Genomic DNA, 14496 nt, shown 5'->3' on the forward strand with positions numbered 1-14496 from the left:
TTCAAACTCCATCAAGTTTGCTGATGATACAACAGTGGTTGGCCTCATCAGCAACAATGATGAGAGAGTGTACAAAGAGGAGGGAGAGGGACTTGTCTAATGGTGTGAGAAAACAATTTGAGTATCAGCATGGACAAAACAAAAGATATGACTGTGAACTTCAGGAAGAGGCAGGCCAACCACTCTCCATTGTACATCAATGGCTCTGCCTTGGAGAGAATGAAGAGCACAAAGTTCCACAGTGCGCACATATGGATGATCTAACCTGGACCCAAAACACTTCCTCATTTGTCAATAAAGCACAATTCTGTCTACATTTTCTGAGGAAACTGATGCATGCAAGGCTCGCTGCCCTCATTCTAACAACTTTCTATAGGAGAAACGTTGAAAGTACCCTGTCTGGATGCATCATTGCGTGGTAAGGAAGCTGCAAGGCATCAAAGAGAATGGTAAAATAACATTGAGAGGATCAGCAGGGTCTCTCTCACCCATATTTGTGACATTTACCAGCAGCGTTGTACATGAAGAGCCCACAGCATTGTTGAGGTTCCTACCATCCACCCCATAATCTCTTTGAACCACTATCATCCAGAAGGAGGTATATGAGCAAGAGGACTGGGAATGCCAGGCTGGGTAACAACGTCTTCCCCCAGGCTGTGAAACTAGCAAATACCCTGCCACCCGAGGTCTTGTCACTAGGCCAATGAGCTGTTTACTGCACTGTTTACCTTTTCCTGTGCTGCAGACTACATGCACTTTACATTATAGTTTATTAAGTTATTTGTGATAATATTTATTTTTACATGCTGTGTGATATTGGCTTTGTGGTTACACCGTGATCCAGAGGAACAATGTTTCCTTTGGTTGTATATATCAGAATCAGACTTAGCATCACCAGCATATGTTATGCAATTTGTTATGTTGTGAAATTAATACATGTACAGTCGTATTACAATAAACTTGACCTAAGAATGATAGCTGCTCACCTCCCACATTGGTTTAATGCCATCTTTGAATAGGTGAAAGTCACTGTGGCCTGTGAGATCACCAGGTCGAACTAAATGGCTATAAAATCTCCAGAACTGTTCAACCTTTTAAAAACAAAAAGAAAAAAAAAGTCAAATTATATTTAATCACATTTGTTTAAATTCATAACAGTACTCTGAACTAGTCCAACATTGTGCTGTACATTAAGAACAGAGAATTTTGTACTTTATTTTACAGTCATTTGCAGGGCCATGACATCAGCAAAGACTCCTTCTGTGGATATCAGAGACAAAGGAGGACATCTTTTCATTTTGAACAAACTGATACTGATGGACACATACAGTATAGAACACATGACAGCAGGATTTCTGTGTTTTTCCAAGCTAAGATCTCCTGGCATAAATATTTTCAAATAATTCATTTTATTCCAAAGTGGAAAGGGCAATCAGTTGCAAGTTCCTGGGTGTCAACATCTTAAGAAGATCTATCCTGGGCCCAACATATTGATGCAATTACAATGAAGGCACAACAGTGGCTTCATTAGGAATTTCAGGAGATTTGGTATGTCACCAAAGACACTCACAAGTTTCTACCGATGTACCATGGAGAGCATTCTAACTGGCTGCATCACTGTTTTGTATGGAGGGACCAATGCACAGGGTTGGAAAAAGCTACAGAAAGTTGTAAACTCTGCCAGCTACATCATGGGTATTAGCCTTCCCAGCATCCAAGACATCTTCAAAAGGCCATACTTCCAAAAAAAAACAAAGCAGCATCCATCTTTAAGGACCCCCATCATCACCCAGGATGTGCCCTCTTTTCATCGCTACCATTAAGGTGGTGGTTCAGGAAGGGGAGGGGAGGGGGAGGGGGGAGAGGGAGGGAGAGAGAGAGAGAGAGAGAGACAGACAGACAGACACACACATCCAACGTTTCAGGAACAGCTTCTTCCCTTCCGCCATCAGATTTCTGAATGGACAATGAACCCATGAACACTACCTCAGTTTTCTTTTTCATTTCTTTTTCTACTATTTAATTTAATTTTCTTTTTTTAAATGTATACTTATTATTGTAATTTATAGTTATTATTATTATGTATTGCAATGCACTGCTGCTGCAAAACTTTCATAACATATGCTGGTGATATTACACCTGATTCTGATCAGTTGTAGACTGGACAAGTAAAAGATAATGGCAAAATATTTGTAATCTTCCATTTAGGATTTTACATAACTGCCCAGAAAAACCAATCATTGAAAAAAATTTACTTTCAGTGAGCAAAATACATCTCCATTTAATCTGCAGATCCACTTCTGTTGCCAATACTTCTTCACTGAATAATTAGTGTGTCAAAAACATGAACAGTAATGATTATGGCACCTTCTACCAACAAATTAAAGAAAACAGTGTACATTCAGTTTCACCATGCTGTTTCTCAGCTTGCAACTTTTCTTTGGTTTAAATAATAACCACAAATTATTTTTGTAATCATGTCATCTCTAGCCTCGCTACTTTGTATAAATTCCCAGGTTTTCCATTTCTATCAATTGGTGTTTTTATTATGCCTCATAAGACAGTAGTCCATATCTTTTGGGTCTGTTTTAAAGGGTTCTCACTACCAGTATGGCATGAATCCAGGCAACATCCCTCAATAAAAGGAGAGACGGGGTTGTGGCAGGTATGGGAGGCAGGAAGTGAAAGTAAAAACCTGATTAAGTGTTCAGTACAACTTGAACCACAGATGAAAAGTGTGAAACTCTTCACTTAAACATCATGCTCACTTATTACTTAGAAGATGGTTAGCCATTGCATCCAAAAACTAGGAAGCACTGGATGTCTTAAGTATGTAGAGTATAATTCACAAATTCACATTCAGGCTCATTCCAGATGCTACTATTTATTCTATATACAATATAGAGTGCATAAACTTCCACCTGCAAACAAAGAAATATGGCATTAGAGCTACAATTAGCCACACTGGTATAAAACAGTGATTCCCAACAGTGGTGGTACCATCACCATAAGCAGTAGTTACAGGAACAGGAAGGGAACAGTTACTCTATTGGGGGTATTCTATAGGCCCCCTGGTAGCAGCAGAGACACAGAGGAGCAGATTGGGAGGCAGATTTTGGAAAGGTTCAAAAATAACAGGGTTGTTATCATGGGTGACTTTAACTTCCCTAATAGTGATTGGCACCCGATTAGTTCCAAGGGTTTAGATGAGGCAGAGTTTGTTAAGTGTGTCCAGGACGGATTCCTGTCACAGTATGTGGACAGGCCGACTAGGGGGAATGCCATACTAGATCTAGTACTAGGTAATGAACCGGGTCAGGTCACAGATCTCTCATTGGGTGAGCATCTGGGGGACAGTGACCACCGCTCCCTGGCCTTTAGTGTTATCATGAAAAAGGATAGAATCAGAGAGGACAGGAAAATTTTTAATTGGGGAAGGGCAAATTATGAGGCTATAAGGCTAGAACTTGTGGGTGTGAATTGAGATGATGTTTTTGCAGGGAAATGTACTATGGACATATGGTCGATGTTTAGAGATCTCTTGCAGGAGGTTAGGGATAAATTTGTTCCAGTGAGGAAGATAAAGAATGGTAGGGTGAAGGAACCATGGGTGACAAGTGAGGTGGAAAATCTAGTCAGGTGGAAGAAGGCAGCATACATGAGGTTTAGGAAGCAAGGATCAGATGGGTCTATTGAGGAATATAGGGAAGCAAGAAAGGAACTTAAAAAGGGGCTGAGAAGAGCAAGAAGGGGGCATGAGAAGGCCTTGGCGAGTAGGGTAAAGGAAAACCCCAAGGCATTCTTCAATTATGTGAAGAACAAAAGGATGACAGGTGTGAAGGTAGGAACGATCAGAGATAAAGGTGGGAAGATGTGCCTGGAGGCTGTGGAAGTGAGCGAGGTCCTCAATGAATACTTCTCTTCGGTATTCACCAATGAGAGGGAACTTGATGACGGTGAGGACAATATGAGTGAGGTTGATGTTCTGGAGCATGTTGATATTAAGGGAGAGGAGGTGTTGGAGTTGTTAAAATATATTAGGATGGATAAGTCCCTGGGGCCTGACAGAATACTCCCCAGGCTGCTCCACGAGGCGAGGGAAGAGATTGCTGAGCCTCTGGCTAGGATCTTTATGTCCCTGTTGTCCACAGGAATGGTACCAGAGGATTGGGGGGAGGCAAATGTTGTCCCCATGTTCAAAAAAGGTAGTAGGGATAGTCCAGGTAATTATAGACCAGTGAGCCTTACGTCTGTGGTGGGAAAGCTGTTTGAAAAGATTCTTAGAGATAGGATCTATGGGCATTTAGAGAATCATGGTCTGATCAGGGACAGTCAGCATGGCTTTCTGAAGGGCAGACCGTGTCTAACAAGCCTGATAGAGTTCTTTGAGGAGGTGACCAGGCATACAGATGAGGGTAGTGCAGTGGATGTGATCTATATGGATTTTAGTAAGGCATTTGACAAGGTTCCACACGGTAGGCTTATTCAGAAAGTCAGAAGGCATGGGATCCAGGGAAGTTTGGCCAGGTGGATTCAGAATTGGCTTGCCTGCACAAGGCAGAGAGTCGTGGTGGAGGGAGTACATTCAGATTGGAGGATTGTGACTAGTGGTGTCCCACAAGGATCTGTTCTGGGACCTCTACTTTTCGTGACTTTTATTAATGACCTGGATGTGGGGGTAGAAGGGTGGGTTGGCAAGTTTGCAGACGACACAAAGGTTGGTGGTGTTGTAGATAGTGTAGAGGATTGTCAAAGATTGCAGAGAGACATTGATAGGATGCAAAAGTGGGCTGAGAAGTGGCAGATGGAGTTCAACCCAGAGAAGTGTGAGGTGGTACACTTTGGAAGGACAAACTCCAAGGCAGAGTACAAAGTAAATGGTGTGGAGGAGCAGAGGGATCTGGGGGTACATGTCCACAGATCCCTGAAAGTTGCCTCACAGGTAGATAGAGTAGTTAAGAAAGCTTATGAGGTGTTAACTTTCATAAGTCGAGAGATAGAGTTTAAGTGTCACGATGTAATGATGCAGCTCTGTAAAGCTCTGGTTAGGCCACACTTGGAGTACTGTGTCCAGTTTTGGTCGCCTCACTATAGGAAGGATGTGGAAGCATTGGAAAGGGTACAGAGGAGATTTACCAGGATGCTGCCTAGTTTAGAGAATATGCATTATGATCAGAGATTAAGGAAGCTAGGGCTTTACTCTTTGGAGAGAAGGAGGATGAGAGGAGACATGATAGAGGTGTACAAGATAATAAGAGGAATAGATAGAGTGGATAGCCAGCGCCCCTTCCCCAGGGCACCACTGCTCAATACAAGAGGACATGGCTTTAAGGTAAGGGGTGGGAAGTTCAATGGGAGATACTAGAGGAAGGTTTTTTACTCAGAGAGTGGTTGGTTCGTGGAATGCACTGCCTGAGTCAGTGGTGGAGGCAGATACACTTGTGAAGTTTAAGACACTACTAGACAGGTATCTGGAGGAATTTAAGGTGGGGGGTTATATGGGAGGCACGGTTTGAGGGTCGGCACAACATTGTGGGCCGCAGGGCCTGTAATGTGCTGTACTATTCTATGTTCTATGTACAGGTCCTAAGGGAACGTTAGGGGGCGGCCGGGGGGAGAAGAGAACCCTAACTTGAGGCATGAGACCTGACTGACTGTTACTAGAGCAGGCACTTCCAAAGAAAAAGGATGAGACACTGGAACACAGGAAGAAGTATTGCTCTGCAGGTGGTGAGCACTTGTCACAGTCCGACCTCATCCAACCTTACCAACCAAGCAGACAGTACCCCTCGACTCATGGCACAGAATGAGTTCATGCAATTTAACAGTTGGTAAGTCAAGAACACCCTCTCAACTTTCTCTAGAGATCTACAAAAAACGATACAGTGCTAGTCAGAACAAGACGATGAAATAAAGCCCGTGAACCTGCCAACCCCAGGGATTTCTCTTGGGGTGTTCAAAGTGACCTCGGCTTCATATGTGTGGTCAAGAACCATCTTTGGGGATTATGAAACCTTATGTGATTAGTCAATCATGCTAACTGGAATAGTATAAAGGTAGCTTGCCGAACACCAGCTCTATCCCGACTAACATAATATTCTCCAAGCAAAGCCGACCCTCAGATCCTCGCTCTGTCCGGCGGTCTACCAACTCTCTCCATTCGTGTCTTCTTTCCTCATCTCTCCCCAGCAAAAAGACCACGAAATCCCTTCTCCCAAACTCACAAGAAAGAACAACATCCCTCTCATTGGATAGCCCCACACTCCAAAGCCCCATTATCTCTAGTCATAACCCAAACATTGCTGCTACAGAGAAACCATTACAGCGCGTTATACAATGTTACATCCCGGAGTATGGTTTTCTTCTGTTCTCATCAGATCAGCAACGCCCCATGTGCCTTATTTGTAATACTGTACTGTCTAATAAAGCCACGAAACCATCAAGATTGCAGGAACACTTCCGTAAAAGACACCTGAAAAGGCTACTTATTGTATTAATCAGTTCCAGAAGATGAAAGAAGCATTTGAAAAGTATTGCACACTCGAGTCATTTGCCAAGAAAGCTAAGAATGGCCTTGATAGTGGTCCCATTGCTTCTTCTAACATATCCAAAATGATAGCAAAGTGTGTTAAATCTCATACGATTGGTGAAAGATTAATAATGCCTGATGTATCAGGAGTGTTCATCGCTGTCCTCAAAATGGATACCAGTAGTTTAAAACAAGTAATAACTCTGTAGTTCGTTGTATTGACGAAATGAGTTAAAATATTGAGTATCAACTATGCACAGAGCTACAAAAAACAGAATTGGGATGTAACTGGATGTGTCAACTGTGCAAACAACAAGGCATTGCTAATGGCACATTTACAGTATCAAAAAACAGAAATGTTATGAAGAAATTCTATTTTGTAAAACTCTAACAATCAGTATCAATGGAGAATCAATCTACTATGAGCTCAAAATGTATATTGATGATAAAGGTATTCTGATTAGGGACATGATTTCTTGTGCAGATGGAATGCCACATATGACAGGTCACCATGTGGTTTAGTGGCATTTATGAAAAAAGAAATTCCAAATCTGTTTGCAGTCCATTGTGTGATTCATCGCAAACATCTCACAGACGAAAACCTCAGCCAGTAACTTTTTTCAAGCATGACTTACATAATATCTGCTATCAATAGAATTAAATTTCATCCATTAAATAGCAGAACATTTCCCCAGTTATGCTAAGATAACAATGAAGAGTTTGAACACTTGCCTCTTCACAGTATGTTGGGCTGTCAAAAAGCTGTTGCTGAAAACCTTTCTTTGATCTTTTTAACACTGGCTGAATTTTTGCTCAAAGTCTACAAGAGCTTGGGAAACAAGATTGAATTTCTATGTAGAGATATGGCATACCTAGCCGATCTGTACAACAAAATGAACATTCTAAATATGAAACTGCAGGGTGAGAATTTCAATTTAATCTAGACAAAAAATGCAGTGTCCATTTTTATTGCAAAACTGTAAATATATAAGCAAAACACTGGGAGAAGAATGTTCTCACAGTTTCCCTTCATGGAAAGTATGGTACTCTCTTTCACTCTCTTTGCAAAAGTACTGCTTACACCTGCAGTCACTGAAGAAAGATTTTCAGAATCCACTCAAGGACTGGGTAATTAACCCACTTCTTTGCAAGGTGGAAGAACAGGAAAAGAGCTTGCAAAAAGAAATAATCAAAATTCAGAATGATGAAGCAGCAAAAATGCTTTTCAAAAATGCCAGCTGTTGTGGTATGTGGCTACACTGTCATACAAAGTTTTCTGGTCTTTGGAGAAGAGTCAAACTGCTCTTCATTGCATGTCCATCCTCCTACCTTGTTAAAATAAGGATTCAGTGCAGCGAACCACATACACACAAAAAACAGAAACCACATGGACATTGTTACACGTGGGGACTTACGGATTTTGCTGTCACAGATATTTCAACTCTTGCTAAAAATGATCAAGCTCAAGGATCACGTTGTTATTGAAGCTGCTGTACAGCACACAGGTACTGTATAAGCTAGGTTTAAAGACAAATAAAAACTTAAAGCAGAATAATTTTTCTCATGTTAGCATATGGTGGACATATTTTCCCACAACATGGGCACTGGAAAGTATATTGTGCCTAAGTGGGGGATTGGCAAGTATGAAGGTGCTTTTTGGGGACATTGGTCTAAAAAGGTTGAGAATCACTGGAATAAAACAGAGAGAGCAGGGGCTAAACACACAGTATGATGGTGTGTGTGGAGGAGATAGTGTTGCCAAACCATACTGACTGGTGTCTGCAAGTGAGAAAATTGAGGATCCAGATACACAGGAAGATATTAAGCCCAGGTCTTAGAGCACTTATCACAGTTGCAGGTTTAAGTGTTGGGAGGAAGTCTGTGGAAAGAGATGAGTGGACAAGGGAGTCACATAGAGAGTGATCCTTGTGGAAATGGGATGGGGGAGTGGAGCGGGATAGAGAAAAATGTGCCTGGTGGTTGGATCCCGTTGGTGGAAGCTGTGGAAAATTATGTACTGGATATGGAGGTTTGTTGGGTGAGGACAAGGGGAGTGCTATCCTTGTTATGACAAGATGGGGAAGGGGTAAGGGTTGATGTGCGTGAAATGAAGGAGATATGACTGAGGGCAGCATTGATAGTGGTGGAAGGGAGACTCCCCATTTTCTGCAAAAAAAAAGAGGACATCTCAAATATTCTAGAATGGAACACCTCAACCTGAGAACAGATGCAGTGGAGGTGAAGGAACTGAGAGAAGGGAATAGCATTTTTACAAGGGACAGGGTAGAAAAAGGTATAGTCAAGATAGCTGAGAAAGTTAGTGGATTTATAAAAGATGTCCGCAGATAATCTGTTTCCAGAGTCGAAGACTGAGAGATCAAGGAAGGGGAGAGAGGTGTCAGAGATAGACCAAGTAAGTTTGATGACAGGGTGGAAATTGAAGGCAAAGTTGTTGAAATTGACAAGCTCAGCATGGGCAGGAAACAGCACCAATGCAGTCATCAATGTAGCGGAGGAAAAGTTGGGAACCGTTGCCAGTGTACGCTTGGAACATGAACTGTTTCACATAGTTAAGGAAAATGCAGTCATAGCTGGAGCCCATGTGAGTGCATACGGCCACACCTCTGGTTTGGAGAAAGTGGGAGGAGCTAAAAGAGAAATCATTAAGGGTTAGTACCAATTTCTCCAGATGGAGAGTGGTAGTAGAGGGGATCTCTTAGGTCTGTTGTCCAGAAAGAAGTGGACAGCCTTGAGGCCCGCCTGATGGGGATCTGAAGTATACATAGATAAATCAAAGTTCTTACTAGTTCCCCCTTTCATATTCAGTACAAATAATAATGTTTAAAATTCAAAAATCAAAGCTTACCTAACAATCCAGCACTTTCATTGCATAAGGGTGGGTGCCTTACTTCCAAATTCATTGCCGCAATTGAAAACAATTTAAATTACCCATTTCTATCAAACATCTTCCATTTCAAAATACAAATAGGATAAACTACATGTAATGCATATAATAAAACTAAAATCAATAGTGTTAGTTAAACTTTAGAGCCATAGAATATTACAGCACAGAAACACAATATTTAGCTCACATGGTCCTTGCCAAACTATTAATCTGCCTCGTCCCATCGACCTGCACCTGCACCATAGCCCTCCATACCCTTCCCATCCATGTACATATCCAAATTTAAATGTTGAAATCAAACACAAATCCACCACTTCCGCTGGTAGTTACGTACCTCCTCATCTTCTTCAACAGGGCCTCAATCTCTCTCAAAATCCAAGATTCCCGAAAACTGTTATCCTTGCATTTTATTCTGGCAGCAACGTGCAAACTCTATACTCTCAAAAATTTGACTTTTGAAGACCTCCCACTTACCCTTGCCTGAAAACAACCTTGCCAGCTCCTTTCCGATACCATCAAAATCAGCCTTTAGAATATCAACCTGAGGACCTGTGATAATAGCATTATAATCACTAGATGCAAAGTGTGCCCTACACAAACTTCTGTCACCTGCCCCATTACATTCCCTAATAGGAGATCTGGTATGGCACTGCCTCTCGTTGGAACATCAATGAATTAATTGAGGAAACTTTCCTGAACACAGTTGACAAACTCAATTCCATCCAGCCCTTTTACAGTATGTGTGTCCCAATCACTACGTGGAAAGTTAAATTCACCTACTATCACAGTCTTATGTTTCTTGCTACAGTCTTCCATCTCCAAAGAAATCTGCTCCTCTAAATCCTGCTGACTTTGGGTAGCCTATAATATAATCCTATTAATGTGGCTATCCCTTTCTTACTCCTCAGTTCTGCCCATACAGCCTCAGCAAACGACCTCTCCAGTCAATCCTCTCTGAGGACCAGTGATATTTTCCCTGACTAGTAATCCCACCCTTTAATCCCTCCTGCTTTGTCACATCCAAAACAACAGAACCCTGGAATATTGAGCTGCCAGTCCTGCCCCTCCTGCAACCAAGTCTCATTAAGGGCTACAGTGTCATAATTCCACATGCTGATACATCCATACAGAAAATTAGTTTCACCATGTTCAACCTTTCAATTCCTGACTTTGTATGCAGGCTTAACATCATCTTTCCCCATAACCACTTCACTATCTGCTCTGGCACCCATGTCCAGTGCAAAACTAGCAAACCTACCTGCCTTTTCCACACAGTGCCAGAGTTACAAAATACACGTGGACTAAGATGTTAACTATCCTGTGCTATTACCAGTGGGATCATCAGTTGATCTGCCACCTGTCTTCAGGAGTTTCGGCCCACTTATGATCGAGACTCCCTCGAGGTGGTGGGCCAGCAGTGCTAAAGCACCACCTCCCACTGGTGAGCTTAAAAATTTGGCATCTGCCTCTATCAGAGTTGTTGGTCACTTCCATCCAACAGATAGTCTGCTCTTCAGGTGTCTATGCGACTACTGAAGGGTTTGCAAGATATGTATACACTGTCTGACTATCTGCCCCTTTGGACATACTTGGTCCACACCCATGCTGATCCTTTCTCTGCTGCCTCAGCTACAGCCCTGCTGGTTGACTTGATCTCTCTTCTAGTGAAGCCAAGGTCACACAGCCACTTCTGGAGAATGAACGCAATAAACCCAGTAACGAAATAATCAGAAGTGAAAATGAAACGATTTCACTACTTCAACAAGTTAGAAGCTATGAAGAATTTGACAGTTTTGATAATCATCTTGAATGTTATAACGACAATGAAAATTTGGAGGATGCAAATGTCGAACACATTATATTAAAGCAGTCCATTATTTGCACTATGTGTCTGCATTGATAGGTTCACAGTCAATCAAAAGAACACAGCAGTGTACACTATGGATGAATTCATCCATCAATAACTATTAGGAACTACAGTTTTATAGTACTGTAGTGGCATTGTTAGTGTTCTAATTTGTTCTATACTTCATTTAAATACATAATTTATTACTCACTTAAACGGTAGTTTGTATTTTTTAACATGTTTTAAACTATTTCCATGAAGCTTCGGCTAATTGGGGCAGCCACTCAATTGGACCAGAAAGTACTGTTTCCAATTAATTGTATTTAATGAGGTTGCCACTACTGCTTCCCTGGGCAGAGAATTAACAAGTTCACTACCTCCTGAGTAAAATTAGTTTCTCCTCATCTTTGTCCTAAATCTATTGTCGCAAATCTTGAGGCTATGTCCCCTAGTTCTTGTCTCACTACCAGTGGAAACAACTTTCCTGCCTCCATTTTATACATCCTTTTCATAATTTTACATGTTTCTACAAGATCCACTCTCATTCTTCTGAATTTCAGTGAATATAGTCCCAGGTGACTCAATCTTCTCCCCATAGGTTAACACCCTCGTTTCTAGAATCAACCTGGTGAACCTCTTCACCGCCTCCAAAGCCAGTAAATTTTCGTCAAGTATATGCAGTCCTCTGGGTATGGCCTCATGAGTACCCACACGGTATAACCTCTCCGCTTTTAAATTCAATCCCTCCAGCAGTGAAGGCCAACATTCCATTTGCCTTCTTGATAATCTGCCTCACCGGCAAACCAACCTCTTGTGATTCATTCACAAGCACTCCAGAGTTACCCACCTTTGCCTGCATCTTTTAAAAAAACAGTGGCATAATATCTGTTGTCTTCTAATCTACTGGATCTGTCCAAGAGTCCGAAAAACTTTCAAAGCACCAGTTCTCTAATATTGTATCGGAGATTTAAAAACCATTAAAACATTTTCCAGCACCCAGTATGCCCGCAAAAAAAACATACTAAATTCTTTTTGCTAGAATTATCCTCAATTTCTTTATCAACAGTCGACGCAATCCAAACTAAAGACAAGCATAAAGAAAATTTGTTAAATAAAACTTCTTAGTCAACAACTTGAAAATCATTAATGGTTAATGCAAAAGGCATTGCTTACAGAAGCAAATGTTCCAATCTGTTTAACATTTTGTTCATAGCTCTGAGAGCTGGTGGGTCGACCTGGAGTACGTCTGGAATACCAAAATGTATAGTTGTACTGTAGCGGATGTTCTCCTGGGCCAGGGACAACAGTCTGTAAGGAATAAAATGCTTGTGTAAAAATGCAGTATTTTGTTAAATTATTGTGCTGATTTATAAATATGCTGAGATATTTTGTCCATAGCACACAGCTTTAAATTATTTCCTTGTTACACATTTCTCTACATTGCTGTTGCTATCTGATTAATTTAGGTTTATTCATACTTCAGCAGTCTGAGAACATTAGCCAAAATGCAATTTGCAGCCAGTAACTCCCAGAATATATCTTAACTACAAGTTCTCGAACTCAGCTCTCTCCAGTAAAATGTTTGTACTAGATTTAGAACAAGAACATAGAATAGTAAAGCACAGAACAAGCCCTTTGGCCCATAGTTGTGCTGACCTTTTAACCTACAAGATCAATCTAACCCATTCCTCCCAAGTAGCCCTCCATTTTTCTATCATTCATGTGCCTATCTCTTAAATATCTCTAAAGTATTTGTCTCTACCGTGACCCCTGGCAACGCATTCCATGTACCCACCATTCTGTGCATAAAATACCTATCTCTGATATCCTCCCCCCCCCCACCCCAGCCAAACACCTTAAAATCATGCCCTCTCATATTAGCCATTGCTGCCCTGGGAAAAAGTCACTGGCTGTCCAATCTATGGCTCTTATCATTTTATACACCTCTTTCAAGTCACCTAGCTCATTCAACCTATCCTCCTAAGACATGCTCTCTATTTCAGGCAGCATCCTGATATATCTCTTCTGCGCCTTCCCTAAGCTGCCACCTCGTTCCTATAACCTCTGCAACCAGAAATGAACACAATACTCCAAGTGTGGTCTAACCAGCGTTCTACAGAACTGCAACATAACCTCACGACTCTTGAACTCAATACCCTGACTAATGAAGGTCAACACACCATATGCCTAAGTAACCACCTTATCAATATACACTGCAAGTTTAAGGGATCCATAAACATGGGCCCCAAGCTACCTCTCGTTCCTGCACACTGCTAAGAATGCTACTATTAACCCTGTATTTAGCCTTCAAGTTTGATCTTCCAAAGCACATCACTTCATATTTCTCTGGATTGAACTCCATTTGCTATTTCTCAGCCCCACTCTGCATTCTATCAATACCTCCCTGCAACCAATGACATTCTTTTTACACTATCCACACCACCACCAATCTTTGTGTCATCTGCAAATCTACTAAGCTGCCATTCACTTCATCATCCAAGTCATTTCTAAAAAAAAAAAATCACAAAGAGCAGGGGTCACAGAACAGATCTCTGCAGAGCACCACTGGTTGCTGAGCTGCAAGCTGGATATGTTTCATCTACTACCACCCTTCGCCTTTTGTGGACAAGCCAATTCTGTATCCGCAGAGCCAAATTTTCCTGGATCCCGGGCCTCCTTACTTTCTGAATGAGCTCACTATAGGGAAACCTTATCACCTTATTAAAATCCATATATATCATATCCACTGCATTATCTTCATCAGTTTGTTTGTCACTTCCTCAACAAGTTCGATCCTGCTAGTGAGGCATGACCTGCTCCTCACAATGCCAATTTAGCTTAAGTTTGTTCAAATGTTCATAAATCCTGTCTCTAAGAATGTTTCCAATAATTTTCCAACAACTGATGTAAGACTCGCAGGGATAATTTTGGGAATTATAGACCAGTTACCTTTCTTGAGCAAAGGATTGACATTTGCCACTCTCCAATCATCTGGTACTACTCCTCTGGCCAGTGAGGATGTACCCCCAGAATGCTGTGGACCTGATCTAAGTTGTCCTTGACTCTGACACCTGGGAGGCAACATACCATTCAGTAGTTTCTGACATGTCCACAGAATCTCCTACCTGCTTGTCACCACCACCCTCCTCTTCTTTTCCTTCTCTATTGAATCACAGAGCCAGACAGAGCCAGTGGTAGCTGCAGCTTTCTCCTAGT

The 14496-nt window shown here is 41.6% G+C and overlaps 1 protein-coding gene across 2 annotated transcripts in view; it reads right to left on the reverse strand.

Moving 5' to 3' along the window:
- The window catches only part of eif4e2 (eukaryotic translation initiation factor 4E family member 2), a 62972-nt gene that overhangs the window by 35026 nt on the left and 13450 nt on the right, over positions 1–14496 (reverse strand). For both annotated transcript variants that reach the window (XM_072254537.1, XM_072254536.1), the window contains exons 3-4: positions 12454–12588; positions 987–1091 (exon numbers count right to left, since the gene is read on the reverse strand). In XM_072254537.1, coding sequence (XP_072110638.1) covers positions 987–1091; positions 12454–12588 — 240 coding nt within the window. The remainder of the gene's footprint in view (positions 1–986; positions 1092–12453; positions 12589–14496) is intronic.

The sequence above is a fragment of the Mobula birostris genome, chromosome 4 (genome assembly GCF_030028105.1).
Source record: "Mobula birostris isolate sMobBir1 chromosome 4, sMobBir1.hap1, whole genome shotgun sequence".
NCBI classification, from domain to species: domain Eukaryota; kingdom Metazoa; phylum Chordata; class Chondrichthyes; order Myliobatiformes; family Myliobatidae; genus Mobula; species Mobula birostris.